The sequence below is a fragment of the Citrus sinensis genome, chromosome 3, assembly GCF_022201045.2.
Source record: "Citrus sinensis cultivar Valencia sweet orange chromosome 3, DVS_A1.0, whole genome shotgun sequence".
In the NCBI taxonomy this organism is placed as follows: Eukaryota; Viridiplantae; Streptophyta; class Magnoliopsida; order Sapindales; family Rutaceae; genus Citrus; species Citrus sinensis.
The window spans coordinates 50851373-50876026 of NC_068558.1; the positions used below are offsets into that span (position 1 = coordinate 50851373).

General features: G+C 33.7%; 5 protein-coding genes across 6 annotated transcripts; 2 read left to right on the forward strand and 3 right to left on the reverse strand.

Moving 5' to 3' along the window:
- Positions 1 to 462: 462 nt before the first annotated feature.
- Positions 463 to 2335, forward strand: LOC102610134 (uncharacterized). Its single transcript, XM_006490892.4, has 5 exons — positions 463 to 661; positions 757 to 827; positions 923 to 1140; positions 1726 to 1855; positions 1944 to 2335. The coding sequence occupies exons 1-5, from the start codon at positions 511 to 513 to the stop codon at positions 2070 to 2072; spliced, it is 699 nt and encodes a 232-aa protein (XP_006490955.1). The 5' UTR covers positions 463 to 510; the 3' UTR covers positions 2073 to 2335.
- A 1109-nt stretch (positions 2336 to 3444) lies between these two features.
- LOC102609357 (cytochrome P450 704C1-like) lies at positions 3445 to 5723 on the reverse strand. The gene is made up of 6 exons (XM_006490889.4): positions 5297 to 5723; positions 4985 to 5200; positions 4606 to 4899; positions 4190 to 4504; positions 3883 to 4086; positions 3445 to 3792 (listed from the first exon to the last, which is right to left on the reverse strand). The coding sequence occupies exons 1-6, from the start codon at positions 5600 to 5602 to the stop codon at positions 3613 to 3615; spliced, it is 1515 nt and encodes a 504-aa protein (XP_006490952.2). The 5' UTR covers positions 5603 to 5723; the 3' UTR covers positions 3445 to 3612.
- Positions 5724 to 6309: 586 nt separating this feature from the next.
- On the reverse strand, positions 6310 to 8989 carry LOC102609624 (cytochrome P450 704C1-like). The gene is made up of 5 exons (XM_006490890.4): positions 8281 to 8989; positions 7607 to 7891; positions 7170 to 7508; positions 6836 to 7036; positions 6310 to 6725 (listed from the first exon to the last, which is right to left on the reverse strand). Exons 1-5 carry the CDS (start codon positions 8800 to 8802, stop codon positions 6540 to 6542), a joined length of 1533 nt encoding a protein of 510 aa, XP_006490953.2. The 5' UTR covers positions 8803 to 8989; the 3' UTR covers positions 6310 to 6539.
- A 143-nt stretch (positions 8990 to 9132) lies between these two features.
- LOC102609064 (2-methylene-furan-3-one reductase) lies at positions 9133 to 11169 on the reverse strand. The gene is made up of 3 exons (XM_006490888.4): positions 10887 to 11169; positions 9782 to 10268; positions 9133 to 9691 (listed from the first exon to the last, which is right to left on the reverse strand). Exons 1-3 carry the CDS (start codon positions 11058 to 11060, stop codon positions 9369 to 9371), a joined length of 984 nt encoding a protein of 327 aa, XP_006490951.2. The 5' UTR covers positions 11061 to 11169; the 3' UTR covers positions 9133 to 9368.
- Positions 11170 to 19244: 8075 nt separating this feature from the next.
- LOC102608570 (uncharacterized) lies at positions 19245 to 24424 on the forward strand. Of its 2 annotated transcripts, none has more exons than XM_006490887.4 (13): positions 19245 to 19631; positions 19720 to 20026; positions 20102 to 20213; positions 21165 to 21402; positions 21476 to 21571; positions 21657 to 21772; positions 21898 to 21936; positions 22385 to 22508; positions 22830 to 22879; positions 23112 to 23202; positions 23505 to 23540; positions 23788 to 23885; positions 24037 to 24424. In XM_006490887.4, exons 2-13 carry the CDS (start codon positions 19722 to 19724, stop codon positions 24151 to 24153), a joined length of 1422 nt encoding a protein of 473 aa, XP_006490950.1. In that variant the 5' UTR covers positions 19245 to 19631; positions 19720 to 19721; the 3' UTR covers positions 24154 to 24424. The 2 variants fall into 2 exon arrangements, with proteins under 2 accessions (XP_006490950.1, XP_006490949.1); XM_006490886.4 differs by having other exon boundaries at positions 19249 to 19631; positions 21898 to 21978.
- Positions 24425 to 24654: the final 230 nt, after the last annotated feature.

Sequence of the window (24654 nt, forward strand, 5' to 3'; positions counted from 1 at the left end):
AAACTACCATATTTATTATATTTTGAGATAAATTATATAATTTATTTGTTATCAAAATATTTTAGCCTTCAATTTTCATTCTAAAAAATTATTACTTTTTTATTGCTAAATTTTAGAATTCATGATGGATTTAGAGTATATTTGGATTTTAATTTTTTTTTTCGGATTTGAAGCAGATATATATATTTATTTCTTTTTTGGATCTGGATATGGACCGAAAAATATGAATTTATGATGAATCTAGAGCATATACGAATCTTGATTTTTATTATAGATTTGGATCTGGAGCAGAGTAGATTCAACTCATATCTGCCCCATTGTCATCCCTAGATAGAGGCACCTGTGTAAGGACCTATTTAATATTCATGAACAAACTATATCCTTAATTGAGAAACTACTAAACCATAGGGACTCAAATGTCATTATAACAAAAAGGAAAAAGATAGAACACCGTGGCAGACTGATGGCACAAATTCTGGTAGGGTTTGTTTATTTGGGTTGGGTATAGAGATGGGAGGCAAAGGAAGGAGAAGAAGAGAGAAGAACTACTTAGCAGCTCATGGAGGTCCCGCCAGGCTCCCGCCGCCACCTGATCCCTCACAAGTCGACGCTTTGCCCTCTAAACTTCGCAAACTCATTTCCTTCACGTCGACTCTTGACGGTATGTTTTCATTTAGCTCTTTCCCTTTCTCCTTAAACATTTAAAACCGTCTTTATTATTCACTTATTCATATAACTTTTTTTTTCTTTTAAAAGGTTCTGATAAAATTGCAAAGAACGGTCCGGACGAGAAGAGAAATTCTGAAGAACATGCTGATGCTAGAAAAGTTAGTTTCTTGCACGACATCCTTTTTTAAAGTTTCTGGATACTACTCCTGAAATTATTAGTTAATTTTCTCATGATGTTGTGTAATGTTTGTAGAAACACGACGGAGAGAATGAATCGAAGAGAGAATCAATTGGGATTAAAAATGGAGGCGATGATGAGATGCGGCGTATAGAGAGTGGTGATGAAATTTTGCTTAATCATAAAACGGATAAGAGAAAGAAAAAAAGAAAGCGGAAGGAGGTAAAGGACCTGCGATTTCTGGCATTAGAGAACTCGGGCACCCATTCAAAAAGAAAAGAGCGCAAGAAAAAGTAAGCATTTGTTGGGTCTTTATTTTATTTGGACTTTTTATGGCTATGGGGTTATACCTAACATTGTGTGGAGATCAATTGCATCTCTAGTAGTTTGCAGGATATCAGAATTAATTTGAGCGTTTATAGTCTGAAACTTGAATTTGAGAAGAGAACCATGGCAGTGTCATGAGAGAGACGAATGTGGGTGTACAATGCTCTATCAATTACACCATCTGTATGTGCATGCATATTATTTAGCTCAATACTGAGTGAAAATTGAATTATATAATTTCATCTGTTGTAAAGCTTGATAATTGCCACCATCTTTATGTGGGATCAATATCAGAAACCAAGTCGAGGAGGTTCGGTTCCATATAACCAAATGAAATATGAGATTTGAGAGTTAACTGAGCCAAGTTGTATGGGAGAACCTCCCACCCCTGTTTCAAAGCTAATCAAGATTATTTCTTTATTTAGCAAATATAATCAATTAGTTAGATGGACGAGTGAATGTAGAAGTGGTTTTATCTGGTGCAAATGATGGTGTAGCAAATGCATACTGCATTTGTCAAATAATTGATGATTATGTCTCAATTCATGTAGGTATGTGGAAGCAAAGAAGAAGAGACACAAGAAAGCTAAAACAGAAGAGGATTTGGACTTTCCTGGATGTGAAAAAATAAAGTTTGGGGACGTGGTTGAAGCTCCACCAAAATTGGTAACAGTTCCTAAGGTAGCGTCATTGATATTCGATTTACATATATATATGAGTAATAATGTTTCAGTTAAACTAAGAAGTTCTCCATTTTTCTTTCTTTCAGGCATTGAAGACTGATGCCTCGAAGGAGAGGCTACGTTTGCAGGCAATAGAGGCTTACAGGAACCGAAAAGGATGGACCTCAAGACCTGGCCTCCAGCTTCCTCCTGTATCTACATCACCATCGTTGTAGTTGATTTCTACTTAAAGCATATGCCAACTGAGTTGATCATTTTTTCCCCTCTTCTTGTATGACTCGATGCTATCATTTGTAAGACTATTTGTGGTTGATGGCTAACATTGCCTCTTCAATTTTGTTATCCAGCTGGAAAAAGAAAAATGAAATGATAAATTTATTTTAGTCAAAGACAGAGAATAGTAGACGTGAGAAATTCAGAATTACTGTGATGTATATTCAGCTTGAGCAAAGGCAATCAAACAGAAAGTTATTTCGCACATTTGTCTTTATGATTCTAGTGTGCTGCAGAATGGAGTGAAGAAGTATTTTCATTTCTAATGCGGTAGGGAGGTCCGGAAATTTCTCAGTTTAGTATTAACCAAGTTGTACCAGTTTCCTGATGCAAGATATATGGTGTGTGCAATTTCTAATGTTATGGGTGTCAATGTGAAAGTGTATACAGTAAATAATATATTAGTGAGTATTCAAATCGTCTCCACAGGGATTGTTGTTATCAGACTTATTATAGCAATTTTAACGGTACAATTTTGTTTTAATTGATAATAAGGCAACTAATAAAATTAATAAACTAATAAAAAATATAATAAATAAAAAATGTAGTAAAGAAAATTATAAAACCAATGGGAATAAGAAATTACAAAACCAATTGAAATAAAGTAGTTGAGTGAATAAACTATTTTTTATTACATTGACTATTTTTTTTATTACAGTACTGTTGTTACATCATCTACTACAGTACTGAATAGAATCATGCATCATCAGCTATCGTTTGTTGAATATCTTATATTTAATACAACCTAATAGTAACCAATTATTACATCAATATTAAATAGCATTTAACGATTTAGGTTCCATTTATCCGACAAGGTAAATCCTTATGTCTAGTTCATCATTAATTTTAGATTAAGCATAATTATATTTAAATTGAGATTTACTCAACTTAAAAAACCAATCATCAAATACATCCTCATAAATAAATAGAAAATAAGAAAAGAATAAGAAGAATTGATTTTTTATTAATCTCTGTGATTTCTCCCGGCCTTCAATCTACCTCTTGATTTATGTTTTTTCTTGTGTTTTTCTCTGCGGTTTTTCCCTTGGGTGACGACTCTCCATTTTTCTTTGTATGTGTACTCCTTTTATAACTTAGAATTAGAACAACTGGAAGTTTAGGGCATGTTTCTTCCATTTTTGAAAACTTCAAATCGCAATCTTCTAAATATCTCGCACAAAATCTTCTTTGTCAATGCTCCAAGATTGCTACAGCACAGTGCTATAGCATCGACGCGACAACAACAACAACTACATCTTACTTAAAATTAAAGCTTCCGGTCATAAACAATTATGCATATAATTTAAAAACAAATTATTCTAAAACAAATTAAATTTATTAAAAATAAACTAAAATAGATGTTCATGCAAAATATAAATAAAATACAATAAAAGCATATCATTTACTCTCTAGGTATTGCTGATTTAAGTATAAAAGTGAAATGATAACTCTCATTTTATAGAATTACAAGATAAAACTTTATCATCTGTGGAAGACACGAACATGGAGGCCTCCGTCAATGTGAAGATTAATCATTGTCCTGTAATTGACAGTTTCACTGACATTTCTCAATCTGAATTTGAAACAGCTTAACAGGACAGCTGAGTATATCTTCATCTGCCTATAGGCAAATTCCTTTCCCAGACAAATTCTTGGACCTGCCTGTTTTGCAGCAAAAATTTGAATTTAGGTTATACAACTCCAAAAGCATTTTGAAAATTGTTTTATCAGCAATCTACTTACTGTACTTACCTGGAAAGCTGTAAACTTGAAAGGGCTTTCTTTCTGAAATATACCATTCTCATCAAGCCATCTCTCCGGCTTGAATTCCTCTGCGTCATCACCCCAAATGAATTTCATCCTGCCCATTGCATAAGCTTGGTAACAAACCATATCGCCTTTTCTAACACTAAATCCATCTGGTAGAGTATCATCAGAGAAGCACATCTTAGCATCCTGCAAGCAACCCAAAAAAAAAAAAGATCAATCAATAGCAAAAATCACGAGGCATTTACAAGTTTACATGGTAATAGCTCAAAGGGATCACAATATTATTTACCACCGGAACTGCAGGATAAAGTCTGAGAGTTTCAGTGATTGCTGCATGCAGATAATGCATCTTTTCTAGAGCTTCTTCACTAATACAGCCTGCTACCTTCAAAAAGTCTGAAATGTCCTTAGCACCTGTTGCCTCCTTCACTTCTTGTACAATCTTTTCCTGCACCGCAGGATGCTTACAAAGCATGTAAATAAACCAGGAAAGTGTTGCTGCTGTTGTGTCTTTGCCAGCAATTACAAAGTTTAAAATTATATCGCGTAGATACTTGGGATCAGTCACTTGCAGAAACCTTGATAAAATGTCTTCTTTCTTCATCTGCATGGCTCACCGATTTAACATATTCATATCAATCATATCACCGCTCTACACTTTTAACATGTAAAATAGAAAGTAAGCTCGTAAAGTATTTGACTTACAGAAGTATATTCCTCTTGAAAGTCGTGCATTTGATCAGTCTTCTTACGAATTATTTTGTACACAAAAGTATCAATCACTTCTATTCTTTGCTTTAACCTCGCTTCTGATCCGATATTCAATAACTTTTTGATCTTCCAAAAGATATCAACATAGCGCCACAGGGTCATCGCACTTGCATCATCAAAAGCACTGCTGAAACGGGTACCTTCTTCATTTGATCCGCACACGCTGTCTAGTTCAACTCCAAACGCCACTTTAAATATCGAATCTAAGGTTGATTTCATAAACAAGTCCTATGAAAACAAGTTGCTATACATTCAATTTACTTGTCAACGCCAAACGAAATTTTTCTTTCTATGAAACATTAATTAAACTCACTTGAATGTCCAATATCTTGTCGGAATTTGCAGCTTCAGAAAGTAGTTGAGCAAGCTTTGCCGCATTTTTTCTAAAGGCCGCGCTGCTAAAATCTCTGAGCACCTTTGTTGAGAACTCGTGGCTTGATATCTTTCTCTGTTCTCGCCACTTTTCGCCGTCAACAGTAAAAATCCCATCACCAAGTAAATCCTTGAGGATGCTGTAATTGTAACTTCCCTGCACAAGTTAAAGACCCAGAAAAACTTTCCTTCAAATAACTTAGAATACTAATAATATTCTATTTAAATATTAATATTGGATCGTAGGACGTACCTTGCCATAATTATCAAAATTTGTTTTAAGCATGTATTCAACGTTGGCCGGGTCGGAACTGTAAACTTCACTTCTAAAAGGGCCCAGCAGTCTGTAAGTCCCATGCTTGGCAGCAAGATCTGTCATGTAATGGTGTAATCTATTGAAATTTAGTAGCTGGTTAAACACTGTCCCGCCAATCGGATGGTACTTCTTTTGTTTATTGCCACTCTTTTGCGTCAGTGTTTTTGTGACGATTTGAACAACAAGAATTGCAAGAGCAATAGCTAAGGCTTTGAACGAGAAAGGGATTGAGAGGAAATCCATGGAATTATCACTCCCTCTTTTTTTTTTTTTTTTTTGTTGGTTCTGTTTTCTTCCTCAGTGTCAGTCAGTGAAGACGGAAGGTGGCTTTTGTTTCCTTTGTAGTCGACGAGTCTGTGCTAACATATGTGGTCCATATTGTAAGATAAGATATCATATTCAACTCCGTTGCACTACGTGCAACGATTATCTCACCATTTAAATATGCCTACCAATAAAATCTCTTTTTTTTACACTATTGTCCATAATATTTATAATTATATAATTACTAACATTAATTTACATTAATTTTTATATAATACTATATAAATATTAATCATCTCAAATATTAAAAAATATTAACTTTTTTTAAGAGAAAAAGATTACTTTCACTCAAAATTTAAAAAAAAAAATTAAATTAAACTCTTATAATACAGAATACATCTACAGAAACTCAAGAAACTCAAACACACTCGTGACAGAGTGGCTCTAGGTGCTGGCCACCAATAAAATCTCTTGGGTGGGTGGAAGAGAGAAAAATGAGTTGCAGTTGGTTGGGCTTGCTGATGTAACGGCTTGCTTGGGAGGTCCGGTCATCTGGTGGGACCATTCTTGTGATGTACAAAATGAATTTTGACAAACATCGAAACACTAAAAAAATCATATTAATTATGAACAACTTTTTTTTTTTCAAGATATTTTAATTTTTTTATATGTTTTTATCAAAGTTTTGTAACCCAATTCGGATACATAAATATAATTCACATGAATTTTTCTCTTCTTAAACTGCAACTGTGTGGAAGTGTTGAGTCTGCAACTTCAAAAGTCTAGTTCTTGTCTCTTCCAATTTATTATTTAAAATGTGAAAACATAAGGTACAGAAATCCCAAGTTTTTGGAGAGCTAGCAGATTAGCATGAGGCATTGGAGATGACATGATGAAATCAACGCAATACAATTCATCAAAACTTCCTCGAAATTGCATAAACATGCAGGCCTCCATCCATGTGAAGTGTGAACATGGTCCTGTAAGTAACATCTCTTGTGTCATCGGTTAACTTGAAGCGAAAGAAACGAAGAAGAGCCGCTGATACAATCTTCATCTGTCGGTAAGCAAAGTCTTTCCCTAGACAAATTCGGGGACCAGCCTGCAGATGAAAACAGAAAATTAAAATATTGACGACAATCTGTAACAACTAAATGCCTACCAAACCATAAATTTTTTTAAAAAAAAGAAAAGAAAAGGTGATTCACTAACATGAAAGGCTATAAATTTGAATGGAGATTCGGGCTGAAAAATTCCGTTTTCCAGCCATCTTTCAGGTCGAAATTCCTCTGCATTTTCTCCCCAGATAGAAGGCATTCTTCCCATGGCATAGGCCATGTAATACACTCCATCTCCTTTTTTCACTCTATATCCATCCGGTAGAATATCATCTGTCTCTGCACATCTCCCATCCTTTTGTTAACAAAAATTGAAATCTTTATAAGTATTTATACATTTATTTTCACCAACAAAAAAAAGCGTTACTTGATTGTAAGATAGAAAAAAAAAAAAAAAATTAGTCTTGTTTGTAAAATATTGTGTTTACCGAGGGGACTGCAGGGTACAGTCTTAAGGTTTCTGTCAAAGCTGCATGAAGATAATTCATTTTCTCAAGTGTTTCATCTGTTAATTTTGCAACGAAGTCATCAATGTTGGTTTCATTCTTTTGACCGCCAGTAACATCTCGTACTTCTTGCTCGATCTTTTCTTGTATTAAAGGGTTCTTGCAGAGCAGATAGAAGAACCAGGAGAGTGTGCTGGCACTCGTATCTTTGCCAGCAATCATAAAGTTCAAAATTATATCCCTCAAGTATTGATCGTCCATTTTATCTGGGTCCTTTTCACTTGCCAGTAAGAATCTTGAAAGTATGTCCTCCTTTTCATTCTAAAAACCAAAAACAAAGAATAAATTTTCAGTAGTTGATCAAATAAATCGTGATAGGAACCAAAATTGGCAGTGGATATCGATCTCGTATGACTCACGCTATCTTGTTGCATGGCTAAAAGATTTCTCTTGGTGCTAATAAGATTGTGCACGAAATCATCAATGACTTTGATATTCTTCTTGAGAGAGGCTTCAGACCCGATATTGGAAATCCTTTTCAGCTTCCAAAATGGATCAACATATCGCCAATAAACCAAAGCATTTGATTCATCAAAGGCCTTCATGAATTCGGTTCCCTCTCCGCTTGACCCATCCAAGCAATTCAAATCCACACCAAACCCAACTTTGAATATTGAGTCCAAAGTGCATCGCATCAGCATATCCTATACGCAAAAATAACATTCACTTAGACATGGATAACAACATTCAAATCTCAATTTTTTTATATTTTCTCAAGTAAAAAAATAAATACGCCTGTTTGTATCAAATAGATCCATATATACTATGTATATACATAGTATCTCCCTCTCCTTTTGAGAGCCCAGTTTACCTTCCGTGATTTCGACCGTCTGAATGTAATAACACGGAACTCAACTAAATAGCATATTTTAAGTCAACGCAATGCAAATGGCCAAAGTGCAACTTGGATTGGTGACCTATTTGATTGAAAATAAAAAATAATTTCATATTTTATAAAATGTATGTAGTATAAGAATAATTATCCGATTTCGACATTGGCTTACTATCGGGCTTTTAGTGTAAGATTACTTACTTGCATATCCAACACCCGACCCGCGACAGCAAACCCCGAAACAACTTTGACCAGCTTTGCTGCATTTGTTCTAAACACAGCACAACTAAAATCTCTAAGAACTCTGGTAGAAAACTCAAAGCTAGCAAGCTTCCTCTGCTGCCTCCACTTATCTCCATCAACTGCAAATATCCCTTGGCCAAAAAGATCCTCCAAAATATCTTGATTATACTCGCCTTTCGAATATTTATCAAACTTTGCTTTTAGCACATGCTCTATGTTTCTTATATCTGTTGTGTATATTTCACTCTGCGCAGGACCAAGAAGCCTGAAAGTTGGTTGTTTTTTGGCAACTTCGGTTTGGTAATCGTAAAGTCTGTTGAAATAGAGGAGCTGGTGAAAAACGGTACCGTTGACTGGTGGATAACTTGGGTCTTTGATAGACTTGCCAGAGTAGATTTTGATGATGAGCAAAGAAAAAGTTGAAAGGAGACAGAGAAGTGAAAATCCTGTGAAGGCAAAGATGATTAAGAAGATACCCATTTGTTTTTTCTAATTTTAAAACTGTGAAGATGGAGTTAAGGATGAGTTGTGATCTTGATTACATATGTTCTATATACGTATAATGTTAAAGAAGGCATAGGTTTCATCATTGAAAGTGAAATATTCAGAGCTGGCGTTACTGGTGACCGCAGCTTTAAATTTATTTAGAATAGTCGTCAGTTTATTCTAAATAGCATTAAACAACGGAAATGACTGTTTATCCCGTTGGCTGTTTCTATGGTTCCGTCTTGTCCTTGTCATTTCCGTTGTTTTTCCAAGCAAATTGTCCTCATCCTTTCAAGTTTAATGTTCCTCAAAGTCCCAATCGTGTAATTCTCCAATGAAACAATTTCATTAATTTTATTGATATAATAAAATGATTTAGAAGAAAAACAAAGGTGGGCACATATTACATACATTTTATATTTGTTTTAAAGGTAGGGGGTGGGCAATATATTACATCATAGGTGCAATAACAAATCATTTTACGCCACGGAACTGACATGCTCACGCCTTATTAATTTAGTGCGTGTACTCAGTGAACGGACATTTGCTGAGAAACCACCTCAGGAGCAGGTTTCTTCTTGCTCTCGAATGAAGTGACACCAAGTAGATTCGGTGTAAGGGAAAGCAGAGATGACAACTTTGCCTCTGGCTCTTCCAGTTTCTAGATATCGGAAAGCTTCAATAACATCTTTAAATTTATATGGTCCGGTGGGATCAATCTGAGCTTTGAGCTTTCCGCTTTCAATGAAAGGCCTGAGCTTCTCTAAAATTTCCCCGGAAACTGTCAAGCTTGAATAAATCGCTCGCGGATGCGACGGAGGCCATGTTATGTCAACAATTGGTGCATTGTCTTTAGCTACCACAAAAGAATTCTTGCAGTCACCTGAAAACAAAATTAAAAAATGACCCGTATGAATGCTTTTTTGTTTATAAACCACTTAATGTAGTGTATGTTGAATAGTAAGAAAATTACCAATTGTATCATAGAGGACATCAAATTTCTCCTCAATGTCTTCGTATTTGGTCTTTCTATAGTCAATAACTTTATCGGCTCCCAATTCTTTGACAAATTCCACCTTTGGGGTGCTAGTTGTAGCCACAACGTGAGAGGCTCCATAAAAGTGCTTGGCTAGCTGAATCACTAAAGTTCCAACGCCACCTGCTCCACCAACAATAAAGATTGTTTGGCCAGTTTTGAAACCTGCAGTTTTAAATCCTTCAATAGCAGTCTGAACTGCTAATGGCAAGCTGGCAGCTTCCTCAAATGAAATGTTTTTGGGTTTTTTTGCAATCAAGCTCTCCTCCACAACTATGAACTCTGCCAGAGCCCCAAGCTGCTTTAGTTTCCCCTCTGCATTGAAGTCCTGGATGTTGCCGTAGACCTCGTCACCGGTATTGAATTTTGTGACACTCGTACCTTTTGCTACCACTATACCTGCCATGTCACAGCCAGGAACTGCCTGCAAAAGCACATGTACAGCAGCAGACAATTATTACACAATCTGTTATGTCATTCTCAAAGTTGTTCACTGGTGTCAAGCTGGAAATAACTCCCCCGAATATTACTTCAGAATAATCCTAAAATGATATGGAAACAAGAACATAAACATAATTAAGAAAGTATTTTGCAGCTTGTACTGCTTCCCTGCCATCCACCACTCGTATATATTGTTCCTGGAGTTTAAAGTTGCTATTAATGACCAGCCAGAATTAATTCAAAATTTAGTCCTTAAGATCCCTCACAGTCAAATAAATTTTATGTACCAAAGTTGACAGGTGTGTCTCTGTGTGTGTGTGTATATATAGGCAATATTTGTCAATATGGGTCAAGGTAGTTAATTGAAAGAAGAATTCTCCCATATCCTAAACTGTAAATACTCTTCAGCTTTGACCTGTATAAAAAACAACACTATTCTGTACAGTCAGTATATAAAATTCAGAATGCATGCATGATGTCACTTATTATATGATTATACAGAACTATATTCCAGTGCGTGCACAATTAGTTAATGTTAGTGTAGCATGCATGCACAATTGTAATATTATATAAATGATCTTCTAGATCTACAGCTACTCACAGGAAAGTCAGAAGGGAAGAGGGGTCGTTGGCGGCGCTTGGAATCAATAGGATTCAGAGCAGCAGCTCGAACTTGGACGAGTAGTTGGTCGTGCTGGGGAGTAGGAAGCGGGAAGTCCCCCAGTTTGAGAACTTCCTTGGGGCCGTACTCCTCATAATACCAAGCATTTTGCATGCTTTATGTTTTATGATGCCAGCTACCCATTTCCTAGTTCACTATTTATAAACAAATTTAAAACACACAGATGAGACAGAGAGAGAGAGAGAGAGAGAGACATGATCATCAAATCACTCAGGCTAAGTCCAGCCAGTTGATGATTCGACTGATGCAACTACCATTAAGCTAAGCCATTAATGCCGTTGAAATTTTATCTCATCTGGATCTGCAGTAGTATTTGAAACAATCAAGAAAACGAAATCAAATTAATTAATTAAAAGGACTATGTAATTGCGTACATGTTGTAATCCGGATCCTCTTTCTTTTCAACATTAGTTGTTTTATTTTAGGAATATGCTAGCGAAATCTTAAGGATTCTCTTGTGAGAATCGAGATTCTAATCTCTTACACAAATAAAGGGACGTGGTTTTTAAGAAAATGATCTTCTTTTAAATATTCTCTTGTGGAGGCTGTTGAAATAAGCTGCTTGTGATGTGCAGATCAAATAAGATGCTGATTATAAAAGTATAGTACATGCGTTTGGTAAATCATATTACAAAAGTATTGTTGTATTATATAATGACCAAAATAAACATATTTTTGTAATTGCTTTTTATTTTATGTTTAATAAATTGTTTAGACATATTTTTTCTTAAATATGTAAAATTTACAGTAAAAAAACTCAATTAAGAAAAATCTGAAGAACTTCATAATCTGTTCCATAAAATATGATAAAAATTTATACTTTTACATAATCTAAATAAAATAAAAAGTAATATATATTACATTCACACTAATTTTTTTGCAATAAAATTCCTCAAATTTTCCATTTCTTGGGATCCAGAGCCATTAATATTGTGATACTAAATTGTGGTGGTAATTAAATTGTGACAATAATATCTAATGGTTTATATATTAGGGTTTATAAATAAGTAAGATATAATTGTCTTTTTATTAAAATACTAGGGTTATAATAGGTATTTTAAAAAGGCATAGTAGTTTATTGAATAAGTTGCTTATGAAAAACAACCATGTACCTACTTTTAAAAGCTGCTAACGAAATGAAGAAAATTATGAAATAAGATGCTTTTACAAAATTTACCAAACACTATTTTTATCAAAAATTATGAAATAAGCAGCTTATTAAGTTTCAATCTCAATCCCAAATGGGGCCGATGTTTGTCATGAAGCTACTGCCAACCAAACAAAGCCAATCCAATCCATCTGGAAAGCGTAATTTAAGAAGATTACTAATAATAAACACTCAATTTTTCATTCGTTGACTTGAGTGGTAAAATAGAATTTAGTCTATTCCTTCTCACTAATGCATGTGAGGGATTTTATGTATGTACTGAGGAGTTGTACAACAATCATCACTTCTTTAATAATATGCTGTTGCACAACACGTACAATAGGTAGTATCATTTGAAAGCGCGAATATGAAAATAGTGAAGTTTTAACTGCTGTAAATTAGAAGCCAATATGAAGAGAAAAGGAAAGCGCGAATATTGACTTCTAGCAGCCAATAGCCAGGCATTAATATGAAGAGAAAAGGAAAGGACCGAACTTTTCTGCTATTTTGCTATAACTAGGCAAGATGGGATTCAGCAAAGGTATATGAAACGAAATTAGAAAATGATGATGTCATGCTGATATCTATTAATTAATACCTCGTAGTAACTGGACTGCCAAAGGTAAATAATTAATTAAACAACTGAATTAAGAGCGAGACCCTACTCTTGAAAGCTCGGGAAAATGGTTGGAACCACCCAGTAAATTAAAGGAGCAAACCACTCCTTTTCCTACTGCATGGGAAGGGGATCAAGGGCCGGGAGAAATTCTTTTCTCTAATATTACTATGATGTATTGCTATATGCTACTTTCAAAAAAAAAAAAAAAAAATTCATAATATGGTAAAAACAATCAACTGATCATCAAGTCGAGATTGATGAATCTAACCACTTTCTAGAAAAGTTAATGAAATTGAAATGAAGTTTCTTAGAGTGGTGGTGTTGGAGGCCCCTGTTGAAAATTGATTAAAAAAAAAAGTTTGACCAAGTGGTGAATAGTAATGCGGTTTGAACAGTAACGCGGCATGAACAGTAATACGGTTTGAATAGTACTTTCATTTGGTTATAAATAGGAGGGTGCTCCTCCTCACTTTTGTATCCTAGTTTTGACGAGAAATTAAGAGTGAGAAATATTTTTAAGCATGTAGTTATATTGAAGGAGCATTTGGCTCCTCAATATGGGTATTATGAGTTTGCTTTGTTAAGAAATATTTCTTAGGATTATGTATTTGGGGCTTGGGTGAGAGAAAATTATTTATGAGAGTGGTTGTAATAATTTTCTACATAGTGAATATTTTTTCTCTGGTTGTCTCTTGATAACGACCGTTGTTTTTCTCTGGATTTGAAGTTTTCCATCATTATTAGATAGTGCAAATATACCAATAAAAAACGATAAGAAATCCGATTTAATTGCCTTACAGGTTCAAATTAACGTTCAACAATTCTAGGAATCGGATCTTATGAACCATCATATTTATCAAATTAAACGCTTAAGCTTGAACAAACAAAAAATGCATATTTGAAAACATAAATATTGATAAAAGCTGCTTCCTATTGCATTATGGATTATAAATTTTGACAACGTAGCTTACCATTGAGTAACAACAACTAGAGAAATCATCAAAATTAATGCCCTACGTAACAAAACCGATCATGATCATAATTCATATCCTAGCTATAATGGATAAATCTGTCCCGTGAAATTGATTATAAGGGATAATGATATGGGTATAATCATAATAAATGAATGGTGCCGCGTGTCGTGGAGTAAGAGTGTGATGAATTATTCTGCGATGTCTGCGATGTTATTGGTTTTAAAGAATGGTTAAACTTAAACATTAAGTCCAATTGTCCATTATCTATGTATGGCGAGCGACCAAGTCCCAGGTAGGAATAATTCAAGATATTATCCAGAAAATTCATACCTTGTTTACGACTTTAAGGTCGTGTTTTTTGGCCATAATTTGTTTGGGACCCTTGATTTTTATTTGTGACCGGTTCAAACTACCAGTCTTCAGAAATTTAGAAACCTACGAGTCAAATAAATTATGCATCAGACTTGTAGGTAGGACTTCTCTTTTCGGCCTCAATGAATAAGTTATGCATCAGACTTGTAGCTAGGACTTGTTTGGGGACCCTTTGATTTTTATTTGCGACCGGCATTTTTTATCTGAGTTCTAATTGTTTGTAGAAAGAACCTGAAGCCCGAAGAGACCAAAAGGTTTAAAAAGCACAACTTGAAACCATTTAGCTTGTCAAGAAATTTACTCATGGATGCCCCGTGATTTTTCACAATCTTACCCATTTACAAAGATAGACTTGACTTAAATGATTTTTCACCAAATATATACAACTAGAAGACGAAAAAATAGCTAAAATGCTTGTTATTGATCCTTTAAATCACAAAAAGAATTGCAAAAGCTACCAAAATAGTTGTACTTATTAATCCTTTAAATGCTTGTTATCTCTAATACTTGAACTCAACCAAAATTAAAGAGAAGTTTACTTAAATTCATGGTAGAAATAGAAAATTTGGCGACCACGTGACCTCTCGTTCTTCCTGGGGCAAGCCACTCATTTTCCTACTACATGAGAAGGGGATCAAGTTTTGGGTTTTTTTTGTTCTCCCAAATATCTGAAAACAAATCCAGCTAATTTTGTGTCTAAATATCCAAGCTGTACCAATGATGTATTGCTATATAAATTTCGAAAAAAAAAATCATTTTAAAAACAGTCAACTGATCATCAAGTTGAGATTTGAATCTAACCATTCTCTAGAAAGAGGAATAGAAAGTGAAATGAGTTTCTTAGAATGGCAGTGTTTCAATCAAATCTGTTACGGATAGAACTCTATTGATTTCATGCATCTAGGACCATTATTAAAAAGTGTAAATATATAGATAAAATACGATAACAAATCTGATTCCAATGATTTATAGATTCAAAGGTTCAATAATTTTGGGAATCGGATTTTAAGATACAGTTATTGTGAAAAAAAAAACTGTAATTATAAAATAAAAGTTAATATGTAGTAAATATAATTTTTACATAATAATTTTGATAAAATTATTAAAAATACAATAGATTTTTTATCATACAAGTGTAAATCAAATCAACATAACTTCTAAATTACAGCTGTCTATCCTTAATCCCAAACAAAGTCTCCATCATATTTATCAAATGTATATTGATGGGAATCCCTTCTCTAAATATTTACTTATATTTTAAAATTTATTATTACTCATTATAACATTTATTTATGTGTATAGGTTGGAATATATTATCGCGCGAGCGATAAGATCTTTGGATACTTTCAAAAAAATATAAAGCAGTTTTCAAGTTATTTTATCTAATGATGGACAGATGTTCAATCCACAAGCAGTCCCCACCCAACATTCTTTGGATAAAATTGTGTCAATATAAGTTGTCATAATTTTTGTTGGATGCTCTTGATTTTGTACAATTAAGGTTATGAATTAAAATAGTTTCAGTTGAAATTCTTGAAGTGCAGGTGTGAAAAAATAAAAAGAGATGGGCAATTAAGCAAATTAATTAGAAAAGCAAAGTGTTATTTGAGTGTAAATACATTTAAAGTGGTGGGTGAAATCGAGCTCTATTTTACTTAAAGATTTTATATTATTTATCTTTTAATAATAATATATAGATAAGATTTAAATTTTTTATTTTTTATTTATTAATAACATTGAGTTATTTACTCGGTATATGATTAGATCAGTAAAAAAATTTGAATCCCTCAATTATAGCAATTCATAAAATTTGTATATGGTGGACTCTACTATGTGTAAATTTTTAAATGAAAAAACTAGGTGATTGGATTTAAATCCGATGGTCCAAATTAAGATCTCATACTTTAATTAAAGTACGGGATCTCATCAAAAAATGACTATTTATAATAATTATTTATGCACCGTATATTGCATATGGTGTGTAACAATTGCACATGTTTCAAAAGCAAGGCATCTTCATCTCGTCATTTCACATGAGTATTTAGATAAATAAAACGAATTTATAGATAATCTAGGTTCATAGCTGATAGAAGCATGCAATTTTATAAGTACAATAAAATTGTAAACAACAAACAATACCTGGTCAGGAATAGAAATAGATAACAAGCATGAATCGGTAAAATAAATAAAGTTACAGTAGTAAAAAAACATCGAGACCTGTATTGAACAATGTTTGTTTCCTAGGATACAATGGGTATAAAACAAGTTCTGCCCACCACCAAATCGTTTCCGACGAATTTCCTAAGTGCTTGAACTCTTTGACACAGAAAACGTCAAGGAAGATAAAATTTAACTACATAACAATCACTTTTAATTCGTAAATGAGAAGCTATTGAATTTAAATTTATAATTTAATCAGCTGATTAAATCACTCATTCATGTACGCATGACACAGTGGCACGCATAAGAGTAGGAGTGGCAAAAAAGTCTGGGCTGGCCCAAGCACAGTCTGACCCAGTCCAGGCCCGCGGGCCTAAAGCCTAGCCTCAAGGGGGTAATATGTGCCCAAAAATTATAAAGTCTACATGTGTTGGGTTTAGATAAGGGCTTAACAAAAAAGTCCGGACTTGACTCAGGCTTTTTTACTTTATAAATAAAAAAATAAATTTAATTTAAATAAAAAAGAAAAAACTTAAAATATTAAATTAGTTTAATTTTTTTATATTAGTATTTTTTATTTTATTAAGTTGTATTGCTAATATTTTATATATTAGACTATTATTCTTATTATATATTATATGATTATAATTTAGGCAATCCCTATCTTACATGCATGTAAGATACATCCCTCTCACATGAATAGTGCATGTGTGGGATCCACACACTATTCATATGAGAGGAATGTATCTTACATGCATGTAAGATAGAAGGACCTTTATATTTAATTTAAATTTTTTTTCTTAATTAAAAATATTTTATAATTAATTTTAAAAACACACGTTCGGCCCGTCTAGCCCGGGCCCCCCCCCCCCCCCAATTTAAACAGACTTTTAAAGAACTAGAAGTTTATTTGAATGACGTGGGCTCCAAGCCTGGCCCAAGCCCACAAATCACCATCCCTACACGAGAGATTCTTTTATGCTTATACTCCTTTCGTACCTTAGCTCTCTTTCCTACGTGTGGGACAAGTGCATTTTTCTTTGTTTTTCCAATTTCATGATTGTGTTTTGAGTAACAATTTCTCCCGTTTTTACTTAATTTTCTATCTTTACTTTTTATATTCTCTAGAATTCACTCGAATATAATTTTGAACATATAATATACTATTCTCAAGTACTGACGAAAGAGTATTTAAATCACCTAAATATTTCACTTACACCAAGTGGATCCCAATTAAAATCATATCTTAAAATAACCACTTGTGTTCTATTTTTCCAACAATAGGTAGCAACTACTAGGCTAACTAATGGTTTGCTTGTTTGAAACTTCTAAGTAATGTATGTAGAATGGATTAATTTCAGCTTACTTCTCTTATAAATTGACAATCTTTAAATTGTCTCCTTTATTTTTAAAAACATCCTAAAAGTTGTTAACTTTAACGATCGGTTGTCATTGCTTTGTTAAAGTGCAAAAATATTACTCTTTAACAGTTTGTTAACTAACAATTTTTAACCAAAAAAATTACTAGTTGAATTAATAAAATAATAATATGAAAATGGTATAGTCCTTAAAAGTAAAAAAATAAAAAAATAAAGTTGCCTTAACCATGCGGCCATGGATCTGGTTGCCATGGTTGCACGCGACCTTTGTGATTAGTTTCCACGGCCACCGAACCCTTGGCCACGAGGGGCTGTGGTTGGTTTCCATGGCCACGTACGGGTACGGTCAAGGGTTTGGCTGCTTTAGTCGCACGCCACGCAGCCATGGGTGCAAAAATAATAATAATAATAATAATAAATTAAGTATTAGGTGCGTACTATAAATATTTATATGTGTTTTGGAAAACTTTAAAAGATTTGAGCTCATGAAAATTAGCCTACATAGAGGTTTGACATTTTTCTATTAATTGACTATTATGAGAATATACAAATATTATTTTACCTTTTTAACTGTAAAAAATAAAAGAAAGATAAGGATTTTTGGAGGGTAATTTAATATTTTCAAAAGTAAGGGATATAATTTAAAGATTGTCACTTCAAGAGGGAATAAATCAAAATTAACCTATTTAAAATATATTAATTAACTAGTTACATTATGTGTTGCAAGTATTGTAAGTTCATGGGTAAATTTAATTTTTAAATTAAATTGATAAATATTTTTAAATCACTAATAAAATTAAAAATTAAAAAAATATACATATTAACTTAGATGTGTACAAAATAAATATGAATTATTGTATGATAGATGTTATAAGACTCTTCAAATAAAATATGACGTATACTCTCTGGCTTTAAAATTTTATTTTATTTTATTTTTTATTTACAATTAGTCTTGGAAATCTGAAATAACGTTTGGACATAGAAATAAATCTAATTAGCATGTAGTGTTAATTAATTTTAAAGAATTAAAATTTTGTGCTTTATTGATTAAATCCTTAGATACTCATTTATGTCTCTAAGGATGCTATGATTTTTATAACAATATCATAAAAATGAATATATAGGTAAACTTTTTTTTTCCTCATGATGAATGCTACAAATTATATTTAAAAAATTAAAAAGATGAGAAAGAATGTTTACAAATTAATCAAGAAAATCGATATTTAGAAAGCTCACATTATAGGATAAACTTGTTTGATTTAAGTGGTAAATATGTTATAAAAATTTGAGAGAAATGACATAAAGCTTTAAAATTGGGACAAAACAATGTTGCAACTGTGGTACCATACCGCAGCTACACCTAGCCATTAAATTTAGCTACACACATGTACTATAGCTGAATCTAATGGCTAAGTACAGCTGTGGTATGGTACCACAGTTGCACCATAACTAGACCCTTAAGATTGTTGTAAAGAGTTAAATCCAATGAATTTCGAATTGTGAACTCTAAAATCTACGAAAGTAAACAGGCCTGATCACATGCGTTCTTGCTCTTTCCACAAGAAATTTAGTCTGACAGCACGTTTTACTTACAGAATCAAGCCACCTATAAAATGAAATGAAAGAACTGAAATCTTTTGGATTATATACAAGAGAGACTTACCTTGAAGGGATTGCATCAGGCGAGACTATTATAACATTCCAGCCCAGTATTTGTATTTAGTCACCGGGTTGAATTATAAGAGGAAAGGAAATTGCCTCTCAGCTCTCGTGTCGCGCCTGGCGTTGTGTCTTTCATTTGTCACAAATTTTCAATATTGTCCTTCAACTATTTGAATTTTTCAATCAACAGTCGAGTCGTCACGGACTTTAATTTTCACTCCTGGCAACATTTTTCCAACCTCCATATTTAAATTTTTGCTAATTTGAACTGATTTTCTTAACATTCCGCTAACAATCTCTGCGATGACTTCAGTTTCATCTGAAGATTCTCTCCCCTGATTTGTAGAAATGGTACGAAATTTCTGAAATATTTTTTCAATTTCTCTTTTCGATTGCATTTTCTGTAAAATTGTTCAAATTATTTCTGGTTTATTTTCAGACATGAGTTTCATCAAAGATATCATCGACTCTCTCGGCTCAATTTTCTCCAACGACAGCTCCCCTTTTGAATCCGAACGAAACCCTAGCTCTTCGACGATGGACGGCGTAGCTGGAACTTCAATTACGAACGAACGAACCGCATATAAGCTCAAAGGATACTTTGAATTGGCCAAAGAAGAGATAGCCAAGGCCGTTAGGGCTGAAGAATGGGGCTTGGTAGATGATGCCATTATTCATTACAAGAACGCACAGCGTATTTTGACCGAAGCTAGTTCCACTCCTGTGCCATCTTATATTAGCACTAGGTATTGGAAATTCTAATTGATTTTTTTGTTTCTGTTAGTTATTTAAATTTTATAGGTGACATATTTTTGCGACAGTGAACATGAGAAGGTGAAATCATATCGCCAAAAGATATCGAAATGGCAGAGTCAAGTGTCTGACAGATTACAAGCATTGAATCGGCGAGCGGGTGGCACATCTACGAGCAAGGTATGTTTCATCTAATTTATGTGTATAACTAACAGTAGGTTCTGTTCTTAATGTGGTGTAACCTGTGACATTTCTTGATTCAACATTAGAAAATGGAGTTAGTTTTATATGAATTACCAGGAAGTTGAAGCTTGTATAAAGTACCAATGTACTTGTGTATTCTTCCTTTTAAATTAGGAGGATAAGATATATTACTGGATTTTTATTGGTGCTGTATTTTCAAGTATCTATTTTGGTATGAAATGTGCCTACTTTTTTTAAGGAAAATTTTTTCTTATCTCTGAATGACATATGTTTGTTCTAATAAGGGATTTTTGTATCTTCAGTATCAAGTTTAATGTTCAAACAAACATGTGATAAGCATCCAGAAAAAAGTCGTTTTCGTCAAATGCTAATGTGGAGAAAAGAAGACCTCTTTGATTTGTGGTGCCTCTATTAGTAGTCATTTGAAGTAAGGTGTTGATGAACGGGTAAGAAATATTGAGAAGGGTAGGAAATTCGTGTGAAATAAGCAAACTGGGGATATGATCAAATGTATCTAATAAACACTTTTTTAGATATCGATATGGACTTCACAAAACCCTTGTCAATGTGATAAGAAGGATGTGTGTTATGGTTGTTGAAGGATGTTTTATGAGGGTTTTGGAATTGCTTCTGCTCTAACAAAGGAAATATGTTCAGGGAACCAACTGAATCTGTTTTATCAAAAGGCAAGTTATTGGTAATAGTGACCAACAACTACAAGTTTAACTCAAATCAAGGTTGTTGGTACTTGGAATCATTTTTCTTCTTTTCGGTTCCTTACTGGTGTTTGTAATGATGCATTGATTCCTATAATCATCATTGTTCTTTCTTCTTGAAGAAAATTTGTGCAAATTTTTGGGCTGTGGGTTGCTGATAAATTTTGATCATATATTACTGTCATGTTTTTATTTTAAAAAATATTTGCAGAGCACCTCACCGCATGCACAAACTGCTGCAGTTTCATCAACATCAAACTTTAGGAAAAACATTTCACCTAATTCTCCGCGTTCTAGTAGAAACAATCCAGTGGTGAGGAATCAGACGGAAAAAACTGGAAGCTCTAAACCCTTGGCAGAAGCTGGTAATGGTTATGATTCAAAATTGGTTGAAATGATAAATACAGCAATAGTGGATAGAAGTCCATCTGTTAAATGGGAAGATGTTGGTGAGAGTTCTTCTCTTTCACTTCTGTTTAATTTTTTTGGATTGAAATTGTTTCTCATCTAAGTTCTCCACAGCTGGTCTTGAGAAAGCAAAGCAAGCGTTAATGGAAATGGTTATTTTGCCAGCTAAAAGAAGAGATTTGTTCACTGGCCTCCGAAGACCAGCTAGAGGTAACAATTGATAAGTCCATAAAGGAAGTGATACAGCAGTCAAATACTTGTTCCAGAGCAGGAGTTCTGAATTTTGGTTTTTTAGGTCTGCTTCTCTTCGGTCCCCCTGGAAATGGGAAGACAATGCTTGCCAAAGCAGTGGCATCGGAGTCACAGGCTACATTTTTCAATGTTTCTGCGTCTTCCCTAACGTCGAAGTGGGTGTGTTCTCTGTCCCTATAGTATCTTTCTTTTATTATTTCTTAATTTTTATTATTCTTTAATTGTTTCTTTAATTGGTTCATTGGTGGTATTAATCATAACGAATTTAACTTGTACGGTGTTAGGTGGGAGAGGGTGAAAAGCTCGTCCGGACTCTCTTCATGGTAGCTATATCTAGACAGCCATGTGTAATTTTCATTGATGAAGTATGCTACTCCTGCAATCTCCTATCTCCATTATGAGACACCATGCCCCTTCTGTTTTGCATTGGTTCTTTCATGCACATTGTTGTTGCTTGCATTGATATTTGAAGACAAAAGAATGGCTATATGATTTTATTTTATTAGTATTATTATTTTTAGGGTATTGGTATCCCTGTGCACTAGTATACCACTAAATTGGATATGATAATTCAATCTTAATTGTGTTAGTTTCAAGTGATCTCAAAGAGTTTGATGGTAATTGTAACTGGTAGGGCCGGTTTGAACATGATATCGGTTAAATGCCATTTTCTGATTTCTCATTTACTTAAATTTCTCTCTTGTGACTCATTCTCAACTTATTCTGCCTAGATGGTCTTGATGATGCATTTTTCTCTGTGATTTTTAACAGATTGATAGTATAATGTCAACAAGGATGGCTAATGAGAATGATGCAAGCAGACGGTTGAAGTCCGAGTTTCTAATACAGTTTGATGGAGTGACATCGAATCCTAATGATTTGGTGATTGTCATGGGTTAGCTCCTCATATTTAACCTAATTACACTTTATCCTGACCATTTGGGTTTGTCCTTTCTGCTGTTGTTTGGGTCATATCTTCTGTTATTTTCCAATCTATCGCATCTAACCTGATGGAGACTTTGACTTAGTGTCTTCAGTTGGCCCAACCGTATAGTTGGGACCTGCAAGTCAGTCTCTTTTACTCTTCAGCTGTACATGTTTTTGACCCATATATCTAGGATAAGGAATGCTGGTTTCATTCACTTGTGTATCCTCCGATCATGCATCTTTAGATTACCTTCTCATTTTCTGAGACTTGATTTTTCTTTTAATGCAGGTGCAACTAATAAGCCACAAGAATTAGATGATGCAGTTCTTAGGAGATTGGTTAGTATGTTGTTGAGTGATTCATTCAAAACATTCTTATGCGCCCTTAATAATAATGTTATACTGTTAATTCCTGTTTAATATTTTGCACAAAATTTGCGTTAATTTCCATACAGTTTATGTCTTCTTGATGAATATTATTTGTTAACAATGAAAATTCTTGTGAGCATTGACTCTTAAATAGCCTTTGATGTTACTTTAGTGACTTGCATAATGTGAAATCCTGAACCAGGTGAAGAGAATTTACGTTCCTCTGCCAGATGAAAATGTTAGGAGACTTCTTCTGAAGCACAAACTGAAGGGCCAAGCATTTTCCTTACCTGGTAAATTTATCATAGGGGTGCTTTTTGCAAATCAATTGACTTTCTATAGTTAGTGTTTTATTAGATTTCTTTTTTTTCCCCCTTTCCAAAAAAAATCTCATTATTTGATTTTTATTGATAATCCATTACCTTTTCTTTTCTCTAATTCTCGATTCTTTATTATTCTGCAAATTATTCTCATATTCAATTTTGGCAAAGACAGTGCGGTTCATAGGCATATATTCTTACATTGCTGTTAAACTGCCCTTCATTAAGCTGCAGTGAAAAATACCTGATAATTTGGTTGTCTTTATCTCTGACAGGTGGAGATCTAGAAAGACTTGTGAGGGAGACAGAAGGTAAGATGTTTATATATGTACGATAACCTTGTGAATATATCGTTTCACTGATGGTAGCGGGGTGCACCAATTTATAGTTGGCATAACACTTTGGCCTTTCATCTTTCGACAATAACCGAGCCCAGTTGTCGATCTCAATGTTGGAAAAAAATTTATTTTCCTACTTTAAAAAATAAAGAAAAGATGAATTTAATTGGAATATATATATATATATAAAGAACTTAATGTAGTTACGTTTAATATATAGGATATTCTGGAAGTGATTTACAAGCCTTGTGTGAAGAAGCTGCAATGATGCCGATTAGAGAGCTTGGTACTAATATTCTTACCGTCAAAGCAAATCAGGTACTTCCGCAGGAGCCTCGTTGAACAAAATTAAAGAGAGATTCTTTTCTTTATCTTTTTTCTATTTTATCCTTTCAAAATTCTCTCTCTATTTTTGACTTGATGAATAAGGAATGTCATTTGATATTAATTGATAATTTTACAATACCAGCTAAGACCACTTAGGTATGAAGACTTTCAGAAGGCAATGGCCGTCATTAGACCGAGCTTAAACAAAAGCAAGTGGGAAGAGCTTGAACAGTGGAATCGGGAGTTTGGCTCTAACTAAATTTCTCTTATCGCATACCATACATGATATGCTTGAAACCAATGTGTGTCGGCTTCACTGGGAAAATTAAACCGGCTCACAACTGGGTAAATGAAAATCCTCTAGTAGTATTACATGCCTGGCCATATGAAACTTTGTATGTGTAAATTCTTCATATTCTTTTGCGCGTATGTTGTAATATTTTATGTAACTAATCTAAAGAACAAAACTTATATGTATTAAAGAAATTTCAAATTGTTTAATTGATACGAGGATAGAATTGAATCTTAAATGTGTTCTAAATCCAAAGTTAGCTTGCAATTGCTTCCAGTTTGCATGTAACTGGATACCTTAGGATGATTCTGTTTATTCTTATCATTCTCTACGATGGAGACGGAAAGAATACCACATGTAAGAACAAAAACTTTGCTGATGATAAAGTGATGAGCTTGTTGAACAGGCGGTCGAATAATTTAAAAAGAAATTGAAATCCATGGGTTCAAACGTGGTCTTTTTCTTTCA